At 29.6% G+C, this 24,190-nt stretch overlaps 2 protein-coding genes across 4 annotated transcripts in view; one reads left to right on the forward strand and one right to left on the reverse strand.

Annotated features, from left to right (window-relative positions):
- Window positions 1–6,043: 6,043 nt before the first annotated feature.
- LOC119689044 (DNA fragmentation factor subunit beta) lies at window positions 6,044–12,088 on the reverse strand. Of its 2 annotated transcripts, none has more exons than XM_038103777.1 (4): window positions 11,694–12,088; window positions 8,554–8,677; window positions 6,458–7,459; window positions 6,044–6,399 (listed from the first exon to the last, which is right to left on the reverse strand). In XM_038103777.1, the coding sequence occupies exons 1-3, from the start codon at window positions 11,850–11,852 to the stop codon at window positions 6,465–6,467; spliced, it is 1,278 nt and encodes a 425-aa protein (XP_037959705.1). In that variant the 5' UTR covers window positions 11,853–12,088; the 3' UTR covers window positions 6,044–6,399; window positions 6,458–6,464. The 2 variants fall into 2 exon arrangements, with proteins under 2 accessions (XP_037959705.1, XP_037959707.1); XM_038103779.1 differs by lacking the exon at window positions 11,694–12,088 and adding an exon at window positions 10,107–10,159.
- A 5,112-nt stretch (window positions 12,089–17,200) lies between these two features.
- LOC119689045 (probable phospholipid-transporting ATPase IIB) overlaps window positions 17,201–24,190 on the forward strand; it is a 59,766-nt gene continuing 52,776 nt past the window's right edge. Inside the window, exons 1-2 of one of the 2 annotated variants that reach the window (XM_038103781.1) lie at window positions 17,201–17,292; window positions 21,868–22,539. In XM_038103781.1, the coding sequence (XP_037959709.1) occupies window positions 17,288–17,292; window positions 21,868–22,539 (677 nt within the window). In that variant the 5' untranslated portion in view covers window positions 17,201–17,287. Of the gene's footprint in view, window positions 17,293–21,306; window positions 22,540–24,190 lie in introns of those variants that run through there. The other variant, XM_038103780.1, reaches the window with a different exon arrangement.

The raw sequence follows: 24,190 nt of genomic DNA on the forward strand, positions 1-24,190 counted from the left end.
GGATATTATAGAAAATTTACTAGGGACTATGCCAGACTAGCTAAACCCCTAAGAAAATACCTTCGTGGTGAAAATAGCCACATAGGTACGAGATATTTAAAACAAACTAAGATAATATAAGATTGTGAACCTAGGGATGCATTCGAAAAATTAAAAAACATTGTAGCATCCCTTCAACATCCCGATTATATAGCAATGCTTTTGAGTTAACAACTAATGCTTCTTCTGTTGCTTTGTTTTAATTAAAACAATATATTTTGTAATATTTAAATTGCTTATATTATGTATTACGCTCTCATTTTGTAGGGTTAAGTATAAAATAGAAAATGATCTGTAAGAGAAAATAATAGAGAATAATTGAAAAATTCCGCTTTCTCTCGCGTTTTAAACCTTATGGATTAAGCATAAACTAAATTAGCAGATATTGTGATAGAGAATATCTTAGACAAAATGATGGACGAAGTAGCTATGAAAACTAGACTACTTACCAAATACGTAGACGATATATTTGGTGTTATAAAAATCGACAACATAGAGAGTACATTACACACATTAAATAATTTATATATATATATCATGTTTACTAAAGAAGAAGAAGAATCTAATAAACTTGCCTATCTTGACGCAATAGTTATAAGACACAACAATAAACTTAAAATTAATTGGTATCAAAAACCTACAAATACTGGACGATATATTAATTACAACTCGCAACACCCTCACCATATAATTCGGTACACAGCTCTGAATTTGATTAGACGTATACTGACTGAATATCAGCGATCCAATTTTTCATAAAAGATCTTTCAGGTCGCAGTGCATGCTCAGTCCATTCATAATAATAAAAAATGACAAAACGGTATCAGAAACCAACAGCCTCTGGACGAATTATAATCTTCAATTTTAAACATCCCTACAATGTAATAATGAGAACTGCTTATATTATGACTACAATAGCGCTAGAGTTAAACGACACACTTTTCCATAAGGAGGTGAGGAATAACATCAAAAGGGTTTCATATGAAAATGACTTTCCTAACTCATGATCCCTAAAATCTTTGAACTCAAAAGAATTGAACAACATAGTCAGAATAACCAAATTTACAAAAGTGTTGCACACATCCCCGAAATTTCAGTACAAAATTCAAAATTGATATAATTGGCAAATATATCGTTGTTTATCAAATCAAATGTAAAGGTGATGGATCCAATATATGCAACCAAATATATGTGCGAACAACAAAAAACAAATTGAAGACACAGAATTTAAAGCAGAATTAGTTGTTGATGACACACTTATTAATAGAAGATGACGATTCTTCAAGCAAACATGCATCGAAGTAAACGGCAGATTGTCTTCTATCGCAATTAGTACTTGAGAAAAATACAAAGTTGCGGCTATCAGTGAGCAATATAGAAAAATATCCCCAGGAAACTGGCTTGAAAATATCACTGATACAGCAGCTATCTGGTTACCGCCGAACGGTTCCATTATTACAACAAACAGTGGCGCCGCATATAGTTATGTGTGGATTAAAACTTAAGACAGCAAAATAATGAGTTGCTACTTGTTGCCAAACGACCTCATAGACGAATTCCGATTAAAACTCAATAATATTGAGGGCACAGCCAAAGAGTTTCAAGGACCAGTAATTGTTGCAGGTGACTTCAACGCATACACAATAGAATGGGGTTCATCTTCGACAAACTCTCGAGGTAGACGCATTTTGGATATGGTAGCTAGATTAGGAATGACAATAGCAAACACTAGCAATACCGCAACTTTCAGAAGACCCGGATGTGAAGGCACAATTTCCGATATTACTTTAGTTTCAGACAGATTTGCAGGTGCAATCAAGAACTATAAAGTACTTGAAAATTACATCGGTATCGACCAACTATATAAGTTAACGAACAAAATATAAAAAAAATGTGTTATTTCTCTGAGAGTGAGGTTCGCTCTATCTTCTTTGCTTTGCACCTCATTTTGTAATGCAGGTGCATATGCAAAAAGTGAGTAGAGATGTTGATTGAAAAGTTAGTCTTAAGTAAGGATTGTAAGTGTTAAGTTAGTGTCAAGGGTGTTGAGTTAGTATTAAATAAATAAAGTCGAATTGAGCTCGCTTAAGTAGAGCTACAAATAAAAATATAATAAACAAAAGATATTTTATTTAATTTATATAAAATACGATTTTGAGATTAGTAATTCGCAAGTATCAAGTAATACACGACGAGGAACACAAAAATGGAAGCTTGAGCAGCTAAATATCACAAATTTGCTCACCACTCTTAACAGAAGTACCTTAGAAATTCACTTCGCACATGACGCGAGAACACGAGTAAAGCAAACTATGCAAATCATAAAACTTGCAATGCATCAATGCCAAGAATTGGAACGAGAACTCACAGAAAAGGTACCTATTGGTGGACTGAGCACATTGTTCAGTTAAGAAGAAATTGCCTTCAATGCAGGCGAATATTTTCCAGGGCCCTAAGAAGAAACTTAGCGGAAGCAAAAACGGCTGAATATAAACTTGCCAGGAAGACATTAAAGTTTGAGATAGCGAAAAGCAAGAAGTGAAAGTGGAAAGAGCTGGGGTACCAAATCGTGTTGAAAAAGCTAAGGTCTAGACAACCGCCTCCTACTTTTTGACCACATAAAATGGAAAAAATAGTTGATTCACTCTTTCCGACGCATGTTCCACTACAGAACAACGAACAATATTGTTGGACATGTACAACATATGTCAAGTTAACGGAATCTTCTCAGAACCATGGAAGAAATTGGAATACATATTTGCAACAAAATCATAAATACGAAAAGGGCGATCAAATACTTGGGGGTGAAACTAGACTCTAAGTTGACCTGTTGGGCTCAAATAAAACAAGCAGCGGCAAAAGCAAGCAAAGTTGTTGCGATGCTAGGAAGACTGATGTCTAACATGAGAGGTCCTATCCAGAGTAAAATAAAATTACTTATGGCAACTACAAATCAAATATTACTTTACGAGTGTAAATTTGGGCAAACGTCTTAAAGGTTAAATGTAGAAGGAAAGTTTACGCAGCTGTACAACGGACTGCTGCACTTCGGGTAGCTTCTGCATACCTAACTGTATCCGAGCCAACAGTTCTAGTGATTAGTGGAATCATCCCTATCGACCTCCAGGCGCATGAACGGAAAAAACGCTGGAAACAGAGATCGACAAACAATTTGTTGGACCACGGTGCTTTGGTAGATCTAGCAAGTTGAGTTTGTAAGCATTTTAACATGTGTACGAATAATGTAGAGCAAGATCAATACCAGTTTTGAGTCATTTCTTTTACTCATTTGAGCTTTCAGCTCTTGACATTCGCACTCAATTATTCGTACGCATGTTAATTTGCAACTTGAATTCTATTGTAATATAAAAAGCCTTTTTTGTTCTCTTTGAAAAGTGTGTAAAGAAAGACAGTCTGTGCGCTAAAATTAAACAGTAATGTTTTATAAATAGTTAAAAAAATAAAATATATATTATATGAATTGTTACGTGTGTAATTAAGTAAATAAATCGTAAACTACAATAATTTGAACAAAATTTGTATTAATTTTTTAAAGCAATTTATTTAAGTGAATAAATTAGCATCACCTCGTAAAAGACATTGTTAGTATTTGATAAAATATAAGTAATAATTATTGTAAAGAAAAAGACTAATACTCAAAACATCATAAAAAAGCTTATGATTAGACACAATTCAACAGGTCCTCAAGATATAAGAGAACAAACTTTTCAGATTTGGCAACAATGATGGAACTCTGATTTAAGAGGAAGATGAACGGCAAAACTCATTCCAAATACTTTACATTTGGACTGAAAGAAATTTCGGCGAGATTGACTATTATGTCACACATAATTATGTGTGACATATTATGTCTAGTCATGGATATTTTCAAAAATATCTATACAGAATGCAAAAAGCAGAGCAGCTCAACTGTATGTACTGCGGATCCGTCGAGGACAATGCTGAGCATACTTTATTCAACTGCGAAAGATGGCATGGAGAAAGAACACTACTTGCAAAATATATAGGTCACTTCACAGTCGAAAATATCGTAGAAAAAATGATAGAACGAGCAGAAAATTGGAACAAAATCACAAAATTTATCGGAAATGTTCTAAGGGAAAAGAAGAAAGATTTGGACGCAAACTAATCTAAAAGAAAGAGCAATCTGACGACATTCCAATTCGGATTAGGAGTGAGAACCAGAACACACATTTTGAGAATGAAAACAAATAGACTACAACGGTATCACACCCTGATGAAGGGAAAGGTAAATCATCTGAAATAGTACCAGAGTCACACCGATGGAAGTCTTAAAAGACTAATAGGGACCCTACCTCGAAGTAATACCAACTTAGTCCCGGAGTAGACAAAAGTCTCTCGGAATTAGGGGGAGTGGTTTAGGCAGTGCTAGTCAGGCACTCACCTTCCGGGGCTCCGGATTGTGGTCAGTGCTCCTTACCGAAAAAAAACAGAAAAAAACAGAAAAAAACATCATAATAGTTTCTAGAAGATGACTATGCAAAAGATAGTCGTAATATTAGAATATCCCTATATATTTTACTATAACTATATTACTGTATATATAAATTATAGTTTTTAATTATATAACCAATTAGCCCGTTCATTAATTATTATGTAAATAAAAAAGTTAATTTTTAAAGTGTATTATTGTTATTGTTAAATAACAAATAAAGTGACAACAATTAAAGTATTATTAAAATTAAATAAAATTTGATTTAAAAGAATGGCCAATCCACCAAGCATTATCCATCAAACCCCTGTGTTAGAACCAATTCAACAACCAACCCCATCTCAAGTCCAAAATTCGTTCGAATGAATATAGGGAAATCTTTTGATACTAATCCATTCTCAGTATTAGAAGAGAAAACTGAGAACAATTAGCAATAATTAAGTTGAAGAAATTATACACCTTCATTTAGGTGACAGAAAGAAGAAATTATTCTTCTCGAACATTTAAATAACAATACTGAATTCAGTTCTTGGCTTAAAATTGTTGAAAAAATTTCTAAAATGTATACTAACAGAGCCACACCAAAATATATTGGAATGTTACCTTTTTAATCTGACAAATCAGACTATAATATAATAATAGATAATATATATATATATATATATATATATATATATATATATATTATATATATATATATATATATATTATATATATATATATATATATATATATATATATATATATATATATATATACATCTATAATAATATATCTTAAAAATCTTAACCACAAACACATCTACAATATATATAGGATGAAATAAAATCAATCGAATATATTGGATATGGATTGACGTCAAATTTTTAAATTAAGTTCTACTTAAAAATATCATATATATCGTTAATAATTCATTATTCCATTAAAAAATATATATTTGTAATGAGGTAACTATTGGCAATTACATGCGTTGGTATGTTAGGTTATTTACTGGTATACTCTCAAAATATTTTTAAAGCAATAAAAGCAGAGTTATTACGTTTTGTAGAGTTCGTCATAGATTGACCACGGTTATCTGTCACATTGCTTACAATCTGTTCTATATGCGCTGACTTCTTTACTTTGTTCATGACCTACTTTTGACATTTTAGACAATACAGTTGACGATAGAAACAGTTCCAATAAAATTGTTGACTATATATTATGATATATATAAATATATAAGTGTGGAATTACTAAAAGAAATTAACAATTATTGCACTTCTGCATAATAATAGCAATATCAGTATCAGCATCGGTTCCAAACCGAGCTACGTTATATCAGTATCTTACAACTACTCAATAGCTATGATTATTTAACGCAAACTTCAAAATATTACAGGCATTTAATATCAATGTAACAATACTCAAATGATGATTAGTCTGTATTTAGAAAATAGTTTCAACGAAAAACATTCATTAACATATCGATATATTTAAAAGTGCTATATAAATGCTATATGTAAATGTATTCCTTATAAAAAATAGATATTGAATATAGTTTATATATTTAAATTTTGAAAGCGTATGTTCTCTTCAATTCTAGTAACTTTAAAAGTGAATAAATATATAGTGGAACCATATAACTGTTTAGGCGTTACAATTTTTCAAAATATAAAATATCTACATTAAGCAACATCGCTATAATTTTAACTATTTATAGATTCACGTTCTATTATATAAAGTTTTAGTTTTCATTATGTAATAATTCTTGATATTCCAATATCCGTAAGACTTACCGACAAATGTCGCACATTAGTGTTTGGTGGAATTATTATCATGTGTATCCATGTTTTCTCCTTTGTAGTTTAAAATAGTTTATAGTGTACAATACGAATGCAGCAATTCTGTAAATAATAAAAAAAAGACTATTAAAATTAATGCAAAGTAAATTTAAGAACTTACTTTATACTTAAAATGCATTGAGTTCCTCTTCAGAACAACGTACAGACATTAATTCCTGCACAATTTTGTACTCATGGCACTCTTCGCATATTAGTGTACCGTTAGATTTATTTGCACGTTGGCATTTTTCATGGCACACAATATGTACCAATTTAAGATTCTTCAAGGAAAATATTTCCAGAAAGTACTCCAGAACAGATATATCTACAACACGTTTTTTGTGTAGTGCGCACTTTCGCTGCGGATGCTCAACAAGTTCACGCACATTTTCAATTAATGCGGGTAGTATTGTACGTGATAGCTCGATTTGATGATCTAAGTTCCAAACCTGGAAGAGTATTAAGTTTTCGCGGGAAGCATACGGATTTATGTTGTGTTGTAAACTACAACAGTTGCCATTATCTGAGTAAGCGCCTTGACAATAAAACTCTCCTAAATCACTGCATAACGAAACCGACCATTCATCCAGTATTTGATTTTTTGCTGTGTACTCCTTTATGATCTGCTTCAGTCGTTTGTTAGGTACAATGCGACTAGCATCAGTTTCGTCCAGTCTTTGCTGTAAAAATGCATGTTTTCTGTCGCACTTACGATCGAAAATCATAGAAAAGTAATCACAACCAATAAGTAAGTAACGAAACTTTTCCATTATAGAATCAAATACATGACGCGCTTTTAAATTCTGACGATATAACTTATTACGCGTTAGTTCATCTTTTGTTTTATAGTAATATCCACGAACACGGTCTTGTGCGCGTCTGGCCATAGCCTCTTCTTTTGAATGGCAGCGTTCTTCTTGCCCTTCAAACCATTCATGATGTTCACTTTTAAGACTGAGATGTGTTTTTGTGTTATCCAGCTTTTGACGCAATCTACGATCCTCATAAGCAGTGATCATACGACGGAATTTGTCTGGATTCTGCTCGATAAATTCATAGATTATATCTGCAATTTTAAGTAATGGGGAGTGTTGGCGAAGTTTTTCAAACTCATAATCACCATCTGTAATAAAACATATATACGACTTTATTAGTTAAATCATCATATATGGTAATTTATAATAGACAAGTCTAGTTCACTTGTAAAAATGACGAAAATTATTTTTTAAAATTGTGATTTAATCTACAAAAAAAATGTAACAAATAGAGAAAAAGTTCGTGAGCAAAAATAATAAAACTATTTCGGAAAAATCAAATTTATTCACTAAGCTTATCTTGTTGATGGGTTGTATGGTGATCTCAAAGCAAAGAAGGCTCTTTCCTCATAGAGAAGGAAACTAAAGGACAACAAAATGAATATATTGGTTAGGATAGGGTGTGTGGTAATGGAAGAAGAGATGAAAAAGTAGAAAGTTTAATGTGAAACTTTAACAACAAACAAAAAGAATAAGTCGGTTTCTAGGAATATCTGGCACAACAAATTCTCAGACATTGAAATACAATACAAAATCATGTAACCAGAATTAATTAAAAATAAAATAAAATTTAGTAGTTTCAACAATGAAAAATATGTTACATAATTAAGAAAAGTAAGAAGTAACAACACAAACAACCAAATTCGTCGTTTGGTACACTATGATATACACCAGAGAATAGAATTAACAATTATCTGATAAAAGTAAACGAAGATCATTTACGGACATCATTAAATTTGAACTAAAACGTCTTTAGTGAAGTATTAATCCTTTAAATGTTGTTTCTTGAATTAAATGTGGATCTGATAATAATCTACAGTATTTACACAAAATTAAATAAGTAAACAAAAGTATTATATGATTGCCGTTAATTCCACAGATCACTTTAGACAAACTAGTTGGTCTAACTGCTATCTACACTTGCCACCAAAATTAGAATAGCTTGTATACATCAGCAGCAACACAGCAATGGTGCTCAAATATATGTATAGCCGACAAAGTTTTGTGATTTAAATATTATTAATATAACCTATTTGCAACCTTTATTAGATGCAATATAAACCGCGTTATAAAATCTCACAAAAAATAACTGCAACTTTAGTCTACAAGAATGGTCGGTTCTACAAACCGGAGAAAGTCATCGAGTTCGACAATACATAAACTATTATATAAATAATTTTACCTGTTGTAATTATTTCATCCGGACCTGCAATTATAAACAGTGTTTGTGGTTCCAATGTAGAAAAATAATCTTCGTCAACGACTTCAAAACCATCAGATGACAGATAAACGCGCAAATCTTTTATCTGGAAAAATTAATTTATTAATATAATATAAAACTATAGTAAAATTTAGACGCTTAATTGTTAAAAAGCGATTCGTGCTTGCTATACTCAGAACGCGTTTATTGAGGTTAAGATCGCTTGGTATTTAGAGCAATTAGAGTTGTACAGAGGTAAAAAAAAAGTAGATTGATTTTACTCAAAAAATTTTAAAATAAAATAACAAAAAAAAACAATAATATTGCGAAACACTAAAAATAAAACATAAAAAGTGCTGTTAAAAAGCACTATTTTAAGGCAATTGACTGCTTAGTTCATTTAAAAATGAAAAAGGGACTTTTTATATTGCACATTTACCTTGCAAATCTATAATAGTTTTGAATGCGTTCAAAATTATAGCACCAAAAAAAGAATTGCACTTAATATTAAGTTTTCGTTCCACAAATAATTAAAATTTTAGTTGCAAATAAAGTGTAAGTAATAGTTAATGTTATAAAAATGATAATATAAGAAATTTGAATTTTTTAGTTATATTAAATTAGCAGAAATGGGTAAAGGCACACATTATACGCCTGAAACACGTAAAACTATTCAGTATAACAGTAAAACCTACGCCAAAATCAAAAAAATTGTTTGATATTAAATTAAAATGATAAGGAACACAAAAATCTATAGTTCGAAAATCGAAACACGTCGCTGAAATCAGTTATAACTGGTAGAAAGATTCAGAAACTGATACGGGCTAGGAAGAACCCATAAAATATGGTGGCTCATCTATTATGATTTGGGCTTCTTTATCCATTACGGAGTAGGACCCATGTACTGGATCGAAACTATAATGAATCCGCATATTTCCGTAGCAATATTGGAGAAAATTATGCTACCATAAGCGAAACAATGGTTGGAAATTAATTTAATTAAAGTAATGGAGTGGACACCTCAATCTTCCAGATTGAAAATTTGTGGACTGAAGTTTAAAGGAATGGAGTCGAAAGCAATTAAAAAAATTGTAATGAGCTTTGAGCCGTTTGACAGCATTTTTGAAACCAAATTGGAAAAATGTCATGGAAAAATGTCAAAAACTCATTGATTCTATGCCGTCACATGAAATAAAATATAATATTTTAAATATTTTTATTGTTAATGTAGTAATTTTTTTTAAATATAAGTAACCCGATGATGCTATTACTTGGACCAAGTGAAAATATGTATGCCAAAATTTTTCTTCGCTGATATTAATTAATGCTCAATAATGAATAGAGAATAAAAAGGATGAATGGTCTGCTAAAATCACATAAAACAAATCACAATATTTTTCTAATTTTGTAAATGTGGCAATGCCAATGGAGAAATCTGCTTTGATGCTATTATTTTGAGCGCAACTGTACATATACTGCACATGCAAAATTTCGTAGAGGTCCAAATAGTTTTTGATGACATTGTCAAAACTAACCATGATTATCGAAGATTCCCCAACAACACCACTAAACAATTACATAAATTTAGTATACGAAGTAAAAAAAAAAATTTAATATAATTTTTCACAGATGCTATGAAAATATGGAGTAATCCAGTCCATACACATTAGAAAATATCCTCAAAAGACGCCATAAAATGAAATCGTTCCATTTCAAACGGAATTATTTCTTCGTTACTTCTTCGTTGCGTAGTTTTTTTTAAATAAAAAAAAAAAAAACTTGTCACAATTATTTAGCAACACTTATTTTGCTTATATTTGAAAACCACACATTTCACACAAAATATGTAATTACATACATACATATAAAAAACGGGATCACATACATATGAATATGTAGGCGCAACTTTGCATTTTACTTGCACTTTTCATTAATGTTCATAATTATGATTATAATTATAAAATACTCAGTCATTTAGAGACTAAACTGTACTTAAATTTATGTATATGTAAACGTACAAAATTATTTTTTACTTCTATTTAATTTCGAAATAAAACAAAGATTTCACAACCGATAAAGCGTCACCTCACTAATGAATTAAGAATTATACTAAGCGGCCATATTGTAAATGCGTTTAGCGTCATTTTTGGGTATTTCCCCAAAATGTGCATACATACATATATAAAACGGAATCACATATGTATATGTAGGCGCAACTTTGCATTTTACTTGCACTTTTCATTAATGTTCATAATTATGATTACAATTATAAAATACTCAGTCATTTAGAGACTAAACTGTACTCTTATATATGTATATATACAAAATTATTTTTTACTTCTATTTAATTTCGAAATAAAACAAAGACTTCACAACCGATAAAGCGTCACCACACTTATGAATTAAGCCGTAAAAGAAAAGAGTGCGTTTCACATAAACAACTCTACAGTAGAAAAACACACGGAAGAACCGTTAGAATTATACTAAGCGGCCATATTGTAAATGCGTTTAGCGTCTTTTTTGGGTATTTCCCCAAAGGAAATTAAAAATTCCTGACGTTTTCACTACACAAAAGTATTCAATTATTTACTTTTTAAATTAATTTAAAAATACTCATTGATTTCTTATCTTACTTAGTATACGCCTTATAAGAAATGCATTAGAGAAGTTTACTTTGAAGGGATTCTATATTGTATATAAATTGAGTCATTTAACCTTGCAGTTTCATTGAATGCAAGGTTATGCCAAAGTCCTGACCGACTTTTTTATTATTTTAAATCTTGAATGGTAAAAAGTTTATTGTCCTTCAACATTGGCTCAACAGGTGTATACTACATAAATATATATATATGTACAATGGAATAACCTACGCAGTGTGCATGCGCATTTCCCTGACATTGAATTTATATCAAAAAGGCGAAAACGTAATCAAAACAGTGCAACATTACGCTGTATTGCTGCCAGGGAATTTAATTGGAAATGGGGAACATTGGCCTTGATTTGTTTTTGTTTTCAATAGAATCACACAAGCTACTTTAATGCAAATAACCAACAATTTGTTTACACATATTTCTTGTTAGAAAATATATTATTTAAATTTAAATCATGTTGCTAATACTCACAGGAAACTTCAGCATAGCCTTATTCGTAAGCATTTGCAATGAGTTTGCACCAATACCGTATTTTTTGGTACGATCATTATCAGTTATTTTATAACCTTTTATAGTCATTATATTCCTGTTACTCGTGGACATTATAGAATCTTTTATATAATTTAACATACTTTTTAGTAAATGGTTATTTTATTTTGTGCTTTTGATGACTGTTCCAAACTTATTATTATGATTTGTTTGTTTTGTTATTATTTTTAATTATTTAATTTTTCAAGCACCACATAAGCACAAACAACTACGTCCATTAGCGTCAACTACAAAAAGCAAACTGAACTTCGCAACTTTTATTACACACACACATAACGGAGATTTACATTCGCTTTTGTATATTTTCTTCATTACGAAAAATTCGCGTTGCCAACCAATTAAATTTTTTTCAATTTTTTTTTTTTAAATGGCGCTTAATTTCAGACTTGAAATTTTACGATGAAATATCTATAGTAAATAGTAATAAAAATATTCTTTGAATATTAAAACATATTTAAAACTAGACATGTGATTTACCACAAGGTGGACCGAAATGGGTTAATAATCCATATAATCTACAATAAGGTTATCTTATAGTTTTAGCTACATACATGTAAATATTTTCTTATAACATTCAAAACATATATAAAAATACCTACTAACGATTGGAAACAACTTAGAAATATTATTTTTTATAATAATTTGGAAAGTGAGGAACTTAAAGAAAATGTCATTCTAACAAAATGATAACCATTAATATGTACATATGTTTATATTTTATTATGGGGTATATGTTACACAATTCATCTTAACAACAAGTAGACTTGCCTTCTATTTTGTTTAATTGAAGAAACATGAAACTTTTGCAAAATAAGAACCAAATAAATAAAAACTTATTGAGAAAATTAATTTTTAAAACACAATGTCATATAATATATTATATCAACTGAATACTGAACACAAACATTGACAAATGACTGACTTGAACTCGAAAATAAGATCGATGTTTTGAATAGTCATATAGACCGTTTAAATAAAATTGTTTGTGTATCAAACTGATAAGATACAACAGAAGATATAGCCAAGTCTTAATTTGCAGTTGGTGTGAATAGGATTTCATTTTGTGTAAACGCTAAGCATGCAAAAATGCAGCTTCTATGAAAAGTGGTGTTCACGACAAACTTAAAATGAATGCGATTGGTTTGTGTATTTAATGCAAAAATGAAAATAAGAGAGCAGAGTTTGGTTTCACTGTATGTGATGCTGTGTGGAGTGCATATCTCAGAATTTTAAAAGCAACCTTGTGTTGTTTGTTTTCTGCCTCAAATATAATTTGGATTAAAACAACATTAAATTTTTAACCCAACTTACAATAAGATAAAGCGTTTACTTAAAAAAAATCAAATAACAAATGACACCCCCACATGTTAAAAATATATTGAAAGTTGTGAAAAGATCATTAGTAAATTCGTAATAGGTACATTTACAATTTAAAACACTTTATGCATATTAATACGCAAATTTTAATTAAACCCATTTAACTTCATAATAATTAAAATACACATAACATACTAATATATATCCATGAGTATTAAGATATCTAATATATAATAACTTGTTCAGAAATAATAGTTAAGAAATATTTACACAGCAGCAATAAAAAAGTTCAAACGCGACATTAGTATGCTTTAGTTACACCTGCTTATTTTAAATTCTGTGCTTATTCTACAAAAAAGTCTTCATTTTTATAAGATTTTGTCTATTTTAGACTGTCGTACTTAACTCGTTTTAAAATTTATCTCCATAAGCGTGTACGGTTTAGTTAAATTTGTCACACAAAATCTGTGCTGAAATTTATAAGAACCACTTTCTCTGGCAATGGCAGTTGCAAGTTTTGATTAACAAAAAATAAAATAAAGGCGCAAACCAAAACAAACTTAAAAAATTGTCAAACTTGAAACTACTTTTATTGTATGCGTATAATAATAGCTATAATTTTTTCTTTCAGAGTAGCAAAAATTATTCGTAACTTTTAGGGCCATGTTATGCAAAGTGTCTCGGGTACGGTATGAGTACAATTGTTGTTATTTTCAATGCAAATTTTAAATTTAAGAATAAGAGAAAAAACAATATAGCAGTTCAAACTCCGACATGAGATCCGGCGTATAAGGCAAAACAGTGTTGTTTAGTAATAAATTTCAAAATTTGCGCCTTTTAGGAGCAAATTACTACAATTCTAATACGTTTTGGAGAAAAAATGGCAGCAAGCTTTTGCAACACAGCTTTTGTTTATAAATCGCTAATAATATAATTATTACACTTTCCGATTTTAAAGAAACGTGTATGTACTGTTAAGTATTGTTAACAATTATTGTAAGATAATGTAATAATAATTTAACATTATTACAGCCTTTATGAGTTTTTTCTCGCTAGTTATTTTTGGTGGCAAATTGAAAGTGAGCATATCTAAATTTCCTTTTAAATTAAGACACAACCAAGATATAGTAAAAATACAAAATTGGCAATACTGATGGGACACTCTTCATAACATGCATTTGCGGCATATCTCGAAAGAGCTAAATTTACAGTGCCCGAGACACTGCATAACATAGCCCTTACGAAAGAAAACATGTGAAACAACAACAATGCTCTTAAAATCTTCATAGTTAGGTTTTACTCGCAAAAAAATTTAAGCCATAAGTTTCAATGTAGTCAAATTCAAAAATCAGTTTATTGTGAATGTTCACTGGATAGATGTTATAAAATACCAGTCATACGGTTTACTAAATTCAAATACATAAATAAATAAAATGGTTTTTAGAACAGTAGTGAACTATAACAACAAAAATTCATTTCATGTTATTTTAATCAATTCATAAATAAATAAATTAATTTTAATATATAAGATAAAAATGATTACCATTGTCCTTTTGATATTCATTTTGTTTTGTTTTATTCAAATTAATTAATTTTTAGTGCTTATAATTTTCATATTGTACACAACCCAACAAAAAACATAAGTCAGAAAAAAACATTTAATATATTGTGAAAGTGATGCTAATTAAGGCCTTTTCGGTGGCTCGCAAGTACGGCAAAAAACAGCAAGTTGCTGGTCTATGCAGGCCTATACTGGCCGCAATGTACGCAAAACAACAACACTATTTTCTCTACCTCGGCCAGCATAGTTATGCTGGCCAACCACATCGGCCAGTAAAAAAAAAATGTTACCAACGCAATAAGCGAACTATTGTGAACCTTCATTGAAAATTCCAACGAATAGTGCAATCTAATGTCAAAAATTGAGGAAATAAAAATTCAAACCGAATTCAAAAATTTTAAAAATCTTGAAAAGTAATAAGATCTTAGTGTTATCTTTTATCTTAGTGTTTTATATTTAAATTTCCAATATTCTTACCATTCCTTTTAATTCCGTGTTCATTTTAATTTTATAATATTTTTATAAAAATATATTTGATTTATATGCACATATACAACATTTGCTGTTTGTCAAAACAAAACATTTGACAGATTGCAACAGTGATGCCACTGACTCGCGTGGCCGACATAGGCCGAAATGAATTTTTTGCCGCACTTGCGAGCCACCAAAAAGGCCTTTTGTTTCACCGAGACTTTATATTGTTTTTTTTACAACTCTAAAAGAAAAAACTGCGTTGATACGACAGGCTGATGACATATATGGTATTAGGTGTTTTCGTTAGCTTTTATGTTTGGCAAAGACAGTAAGTTGGTTGCCTAAATGCACGCAAAACAACATTACTTTCGCTGTCTAAGAACCAACTTGTGAAGTGGCATAATAATTTGACAACTATAGATAAATGCAATAAATGCAATGCAGTGTTACTAATGCAATAAGCGAACTATTGTGAACCTTCATTGGCAATTTCATCCAACTTTTCAGTCATATGTTAAAATAATATAAAAAAAAAATCAGGCTAATTGGAAAATTTTGGAAATTAAATAATTTAAAAATATGCAAAATTGTGAAAAATAAATGCTTTCTAGTCTGAAAATTTAACTTAGACTTATGTTATGTAAAGTATCACAGGCACGTTAAATTTGGCTCTCTCAGGCTAGTATAAACATGCATTTACGCAGAGTGTCACATCAGTTTGTGAATTTCGTGTTTTTACTATTATTTTTGCACTTTTTGTTTGTGCCTAAATTTTAAAGGAAATATATGCATACATATATACAACGAGGCTTTGTCGAATTTAGGCCGACATTTGTTTTCTTCTCTCACTCTTAGTTTTTTAATTTGCATTGAAAGCAACAACAATTTTGATTTTAAATTTCTTTTAGGCACAATAACTAACTCCTATAAGATAAACTCGAGTCTAAACATGCAGTTTTACTGAATTATTTTCTTACATCAATAGGTGTATTCTTTTGATATAAATGCTCAAATCGAACAACTTCTGGTTGCTTAATAATAACTTGGCATCAGTACCTAAACCAGTAAAGAAATGGCAAGTAAAAAAATTTTAATCAAATTTGTGGTTGCTAAAAACATGTAAATACAAAAATACTTGCAGGTAGTTTCATAGAAAAGTTATTTTAATAATGTGTTTTTATATATTTTATATCCGGCCACATGTCTTTTTTTTTAAATTAAGCGTTTGTTTAAAATTTTTAATATATTTTATGTGTCCATTTATTTTTAATCTTTATTGATTAGTTTTTATTCTGATGATGATTCCAATGGAGTTATGTTGTTGTTATGAGTTCAGTGAAATTCCATATAATCTCTTTTACGTTTTCGGAGTTCGTTAGATACTGAAAATGGAATATATATAAGTTATATGTATATTTTTATTTCGCGCAGACCATTTTTAATTCTTTTTGCTAATTTTAAACATTTGTTTTTAAATAAAATCAGCTGTAAATGTTAGTGATGCCAACTTAAAAGTTACAATTTGTCGCGCCATTCAGTGAAATTAATATTTTTTGTGATGCCATTTGCTTAAATTTTATATTATTTTTAAATACTACAAATAATTACATTACCATATGGTTTGTAAACTTGGGTAGAGGTCACGCAAAGTTGGTTACTTTTATTCAATGCATTTTGCTGTTGCATTCAAAAGCACTTAACCAAATAACCCGATATCCAGTGCCTCGTAAACACGCTTAATATAAAATGCTCACTAATAACTTGTTTGTGTCATTCATTTTATATATGTTGTTTAAAATCCTTTTACTTGTTATATCTTTACTGATTTTCGCAATGGTGCCAAGTTGTTATTAAGCAACCAGAAGTTGTACTACTGGAACATTCATATCAAAAGAATGTACTTATTGTAAATATTAACGAACAATGATTGCAAAAGTTATTCCATTGTTTATTGTGAATTATGACATGTTGTAGAAGCAGCATTGCGAACAGCTGTGAAAATTGACAGTATTTCTGGCCAAATAAAAAATACATAAAGTTATTTGACATTAGGTTTTAAACAAATTCCAAGTGAAGTAAAAAGTGCGTGAATTGAATTATATTGAATTGGTTTTAATTGATAAATAAATAGCAATATAAAGACTTGTATTTCGAAGTTAATAATATGTCGTAAGTAAATACAGCAGACACGACACTCTAAATAATAAGCGAACGTAAGAATCGCAATATTTGCATATGTAAAACTGTTCAACGTTTGTTTAAACCTTTTTCTGCATAAAACACATAAGAAAATGTTAAAAATTGTGCTATAATAAAAGTAAAGAACACATTAATATTTGTAGTTGCAAATCAGAGACAACGTGTCGAAATATGTGAAATATTTGTGCAAAATATTTTATTGTATGTGTTCTTAATGAAGATGAAAAGAAATTAAACTTTGTTTATAAATACATGCAATACAGTAAAATCTCAATAAACTTAAGTGAATTAATATTCTGTACAGCTTCACGGTAATAGTATGAACAACATGTGGGTTGCTGAAATTCTTATATATCTAACACAAAGGCAGCGGTATTGCGGTATGCTAAATTATTTCCATTATTGATACAACACACAAATGTTTGTGTGCGTATGTCACTTAACCATAAACGATATATTTGTTAAACAATCTAAATAAACATCTCATTGGCTTTCCTATTGTTTACACCCTAAACCCAATTTTACGGCTGGCAGTAAATGCATAAACCAACAACAGTTGCGAGAACTGTTCTGTGTGCTTGCTGTGAATGCCTTCATATTCTAATTGGAATTCAATGAAATTCTTACTTGAATTTGTTGTTGTGGAAACACAATTTGTTTAACATTTACTAATTAGGCTATATGCGGCGCTAGATTGCTTATCAAAATAAATTTTTATTGATATATGGTATATAAAATATGAAGTAGCTCCACAGTGGGCTTAGCATTGTAAAATTGATTTACAATACCGTAGACAATATAGGCAAATTTCCAGGCAATGTGTGAAATGAATAGCGAGTCGATTGTAGTGCTTGAGATCCTGGAGTTGAGATGTATAATTAATATACTTTCATAAATAGGTTAAGGAAAAAGTGTAGGTAATCGATTTAGTTAATACTACAAATTACTGCAGATAAATTGATCACATTCACCTATTAAGAGAGACACAGGGTAGGTTAGGTTATACCGACGATCCTAAGGATCCATTTTGGCCCATTGGCCAGTTGTGTTAGAGATACAGTTAAAGCAATAATGGACGTTCTGCTTGAGTGATACCTTAATCTGAAATGGTAGGAACTAGTAGCATACATACAGGGCAAATCTACTCCTCTAAGTACATAAATTATTCCTGTGTTGAGTGTCACTTAACATTTAATTAATTATTTTGTAATTTTCTTAGCTGTGTCTTCATTACATTACAAACAATCGGATGTAATAAAAAAAATGAACAATGAAGTCTACATTTTCATCCAAATATAACGACAATCATAAACACAAGGACGCTAAGATAGACAGTCTAGTTATAAAAGCTGATAAAAATTATACTCCAAACCACATTATGTGTAGGCAGTGTCCTGAACATCAAAGTAGTGGTCCTACAAAATCATATAAGGATTAACCAGAGTGCAGACATGAAGTAAATAAATTTCATTTTAATTTCAGTAATAATAGTAATAGTTAAAGTTTACTCCTTTTATCATTTTGCTAAACACCCAGAAATGACCTTTATTAGATTTATGAAACTATTTGCAATTTCTTTATATATGTATATAAAAAATATATTTTTTATAACAAAATAAATGTAATTTAAAATAAAAATGATTTCTTATTTGTATTTACACAATTGTTTGAAGTCAAGTTCTTATCATTTCCAAAATCTACCTTAATATCAGAACTAATAATCTTTTAAGAATGCATTGATTTAATTATTCTTTGCGATAACGATAGATTAAATATTGACTCTATTAAGTGACAACAACCTGTCTTAAATTGAAACAGACTAAGGCTCTAACACTACAAAAATTATTAATCTCTTTTATTTTTGTTATTGCCAAACGGGTCTCAGGGTTATGTGAGTGCCAATATAATTTTATACTTCATTTGTCTTTCAAAAATTATTTTACTTAATGACACATTATACAAGCAGTCAATTTTAAAAAAAAGTTCAGAATAACAATTCCACTTCATACATGTTATCCATCTGTGATATATAACATAGGTTTGTCTGGAGAATTTATGTTGTTTCTTTGAGATGAGTATATCTGTTTAAAATGATTATGAAAAATTTATCAGCTCTATTCTAAATTTCCGGGGAAAAAGTTAAGCTTGAGATTGACTACACAATCAAGTTTTGTATTAATACTTTATTCAGGTCTTAAAGCGCTTCTGATAAGTCCTAAAGCTTACATAGTTGTTTGTGCTCTCAGCATTGCAATTCAATTTCTGTTAGTATTTAGGATGTATCCAAAACTTGTATATCAATACAGAACGTGACATACTTTTGTTTACCCTATTTAGTTATTAAAACAAATTTATCCCAGTTTAATATTTTTAAACAATAAATAATTTATTTCTGCTAATTATTTTGTAGATGATATCGTAGTCAAATGTTTCTTAAAAAAGATTCACAACTATAATACCAAAAAGTTGAATGAATTCTTTCAACATTACGGGGTGTCAAACGAAACTATCTTAATTATATCTCAAAAATTTAAACAGTTTAAATCGTACATGTACCAGGTTTTACTCTATTTCTAAATTGACTCTAAATTGACGCTGAATGTTTATGTATTTGAAGGAATGCGAAAAGTAATAAGTTTTTATAGACTTTTACAATAGTTTTAGTAAAAAACTTTTTTTTAACAATTTTTTTTCCTTTTTCGTATATCAATACTTGGTTATCTTACAAAAATGTATCTTCCATCATACACCGTTTTATTTTAATTGCTCTCTTTAGCGAAATATATATATGTATATATATTTTTCTTTTTATACAAATAAAGATAACATTCTTGTAAAAAAATTTTATCAATCGAATTAATTTTAATATAAACATACAAACTTGCGCTTTGGATGAGATGTCGATAGTTAATCTAAAATAGGTTTCTAGTTATTGACATATACCTGACAACTGTAGGTTTTACAAATTGAACAAAACTGACATGACTTCATATAATGTAAATATGAATTAATGTATCATTTTAACTTTAATTAACTTTAACTTTTATGTATTATACTACGCGTAAGATATAACCCATTTACAAGTAGAAAGAAACAGAACAACTAACTCGTCTTGCTTATCCATTTATTACAACTGACAATCTGATATGGTACTATATTTTGGACAGTTAACCGGTGTAGGGTTGAATGGATTACTACTTTAGTTGTTTTTTTAAAGGCATATATCTATTACTCTATGGAAGAGCACATATATTAAACTACACGTATGACTACACTATTTATATTTAGAAAGAAACAGAGCAACTAGTTCGTCTTGCTCGCCCATTACTGTTCAGTACAATTGCAAATATTAACGTCGCACTTTATTTTAGACAGCTAGACCGATCGGTTAGAGGTTCCTTTTAACAATTACTATTATATTTGTTTATTGAAAGTATAAATTACTTTATGGTCTCCCTTAAGTGTTGCTGCGCTATTATTGGTATGGGCACTAAAGTCATTGCCTATTTCTTAGGCCGCTAAGATACAGTTACCTTCAGATACAGTTAATGTTTTTTTTTTTAAATTGCGAATGTGCTTTTAAACTGTCTTATCACATATTACTCATTTCCTTCAGCGTAACCGAGATGTACTGCCACTGATATCTACAATCTATAAATTTGCATTTCTAATCCAAAAGTTTCAGTGAATTTTAATTACCTCTATGTGGCGCATAAACCATAGATAATTTTTTGCTTGTGCCGGCATAGTTTGTTTTATTGGGTTTTACTGTATTGCACATAGAATTATAAATACTTTGTCAATTTGAATGTGAGATATACATTTTGAAATATTATTTTACAGTGCCATTTAAAAAAAAAACATTTCTATTGAAATACTTCGTCAAATTTATAGCTCTTAGTCTTCCAAATCTATATACATATATATATATATATACATATACATACATAAATATGTATACGTATAAATACACAGTAAATAAAACGTGAAAGTGTTGATTATGTATAAAAAGTCATGAAACTGCAACGAACTGTTTACGCAATTTTAAAATAAAAAACTACAAAAATAAAATTGAAAATATTTATTTATTCCGACTGAAAGCAACAAAACAGAAGCATTTAGTCAAATGTACGGAAATGTTTGGTATAAATAAGCGAAAACCGAAGCAACGTCCAAGGTAGTTCCCAATAAACTGACTCCACAGCAAACATCAACAAAAATAATCCCAACGAACCACAGACGCTAAAGAACTTAGTCACAAAAAATAAAATAGACCGAGTAAAAAGTAAAAAAAAAAAAAACAGAAAAAAATACTAAGCAGCTCTCTCGCGTGGTCTAAACAATTCGTGCCACAAACCTAGCGGCATACGGCCCAACACACCAACGGCAAATATACAAAGCAAAAAATATTTCCATTCATTGCATGCTTCCCTGGCTTTTTGCTTTTTATACCATCATTTTTTCCCGTAATTTGTTCTCTACAATAACAACACCAACAACAACAACAACGACTACAGCCATACTAACAAATAAAAAAAATTTTAGTTCTGCTGTGCGCTCATATATTTCAACTATGTTAGCCGATAATGAATTACGTTTGCGAGATTTTGAAGAAGAGACCGATGATACCGACTCTGAGACTGAATTACTCATACGCCATAGTAGTTATTTACCTCGTCAGCAAGCAGCTCACGCAACAAGAGCACCATCGTCAAATCGTCGTTACAGTCGTCTCACGAGCGAACACCATAACAGCAACAGCAACAGCAACAGCAATAATCATAATCGGCGCACAACAGCCGCACAAGCAGCTACAACCGCAACAAGCTTTTTCAGTAATCTTTTTAGCGGCAAAGCGAATAGACTTGACCGGTCTGTAACCGGACAAGTACGTCTCAGAAATGAACGTAGTCGTGAGCGTGCAAGATACAATAGTAATACGTCGACGGAAAAAAAGAACGCTAACATTAAACTGGCGCAAACAGCAAACACGTATCGGAGTACCGTGGGATCGGGTGACTATATCGGTTCAATGGATGGTGATGTAATAAGTGCAACGAGCAGTGCTGTTGCCTCCGCGAACAGTGAAAACAGTAATGTCGGGTTACAAACAATAAGCGATCCTGAAAATGGTGCAACAACAGTGTTCTATCAAAAAAATCGACGTCGCAGCAAACAGAGATCGCTGGGAAATATATGCAAATTCTGCCTATGCAGGTAAGTTTATAAAAATATTTAATAATATTGTATATAGGATACTATATATCCATTCCATATTGAAAAAATAAGTCGAAACAAATTGAATGATTGTAGTTTGGAATTGATGAGAGTGCTAAACTATTGGTTCCAGCTCAGCTGTGAGTAATTGCAAGTGTGAGAAAATCAAATATTCCATAAAGACTGTATTCTTTGTTTTGTGAAATATATTTTTAATATATTATATTATATTATTATTATATATATTATTATATTATAATATAGTATATATGGTATAATATTATAATATTATATATATGTTAGTATATTTTTGATATATTATATTATATTATTTTTATATATATTATTATATTATAATATAGTATATATGTTATTATATTATAATATTAATGGGATTCTAAACTCTTTATTTAAGTGTTATTTTTTGTATATATTTAGATTACATTAACAACTTTCAGATATTTCTTAATATTATTAATTGCCATTTAATTAACTTCATAGTCAGAACAATAGTCTAGTTAAAGTATTTACTAGAATTTTAAAGAATTTAGTCTAGAGGCGTTTAACGGATATATATATATAATTACATTAAAGTTAAAAGTAAGGAAGCATTTAAGTTATTTAATAAAACCATAGTAAAAACTTTCATGTGGATTACAAACAAGTTATAATTCTGAGTCTAGAACTTAAATTATAATTGAAACAATAGTAACGAAAAAGTATTAAAGTCCCTGACTACTATTAGTGATGTGCGTGTGGGTTCTAGAGAGGTCAATTTGTAGTTAAAGATATATTTATCATAAGAATAAAATAAAACAAATATTTAAGATATATATTAAAGACGACATGTGTTTAAAATATATATTGAAAAAAGTTCTGTAATTGGATATATAGTTTAAATTATATAGTTGCAGTAGTAGTAACAGAGAATTATTAAAATCATTGACTACTATTAATGCCTCTAGAAGATTGTAGAAACGTATCCATACAAGAAATCAATTTGTTATTAAAAATATTGTTATCACAAAAATTAATAAAGGAAAGTATTTAAGATTTATAGTGAAGTTACAGTAAGAACTATTGCGGGACTCCAAAAAAGTCATATATTTAGATATAACTTTTATATTATAGTTGCGATAATAGTAATAAAGAAGTATTAAAATTATTTAGTAATATTAACGATTTTAATATGGATTCTAAAAAAGTATAGAAAATCAATTTATTATTAAAATTATATTTATAACATGAGTATTTAAATTAAAAAATGCTAGTGAAAATATATTTTTTATTTCATTAAAAAAGTATATTTTATTATCAACAACATTTGGACTAAGGTCTATAGTTAACATCAGAGTACTGATATAATACCAAAGTCTATAGTACTGTAATACTTCAATACATACTGCAAAAAAATCGAATTATTGCTGTATTATATTATAAATATTGGTATTACCTATATCATTTCTCTGAAGATGGCTATCGACTATAGTCGAAATATTGGTAACAATAAAATATATTTTTTAAGAATAATTTAAAACGTTGTATTATTTAAACAATTGTCTAATTAGCCCGTTCTAAAATATATAAACAAAATGATTAATCCATATTAATCCGTTCTCTTTTTTCAATTATGCATATTCGTCCATCTGTT

The sequence above is a fragment of the Teleopsis dalmanni genome, chromosome X (assembly GCF_002237135.1).
Source record: "Teleopsis dalmanni isolate 2A chromosome X, ASM223713v2, whole genome shotgun sequence".
NCBI lineage: Eukaryota > Metazoa > Arthropoda > Insecta > Diptera > Diopsidae > Teleopsis > Teleopsis dalmanni.

Bases quoted from the DNA above. Each gene is read 5' to 3' on its own strand.
- LOC119689044 (XM_038103777.1), bottom strand. From the start codon at position 11,852: ATGTTAAATTATATAAAAGATTCTATAATGTCCACGAGTAACAGGAAT. The intron at 8,678-11,693 runs GTGAGTATTAGC...TAATTTTTCCAG, and splicing joins AGGCTATGCTGAAGTTTCCT to ATAAAAGATTTGCGCGTTTA. The intron at 7,460-8,553 runs GTAAAATTATTT...GTTTTATTACAG, and splicing joins GGATGAAATAATTACAACAG to ATGGTGATTATGAGTTTGAA.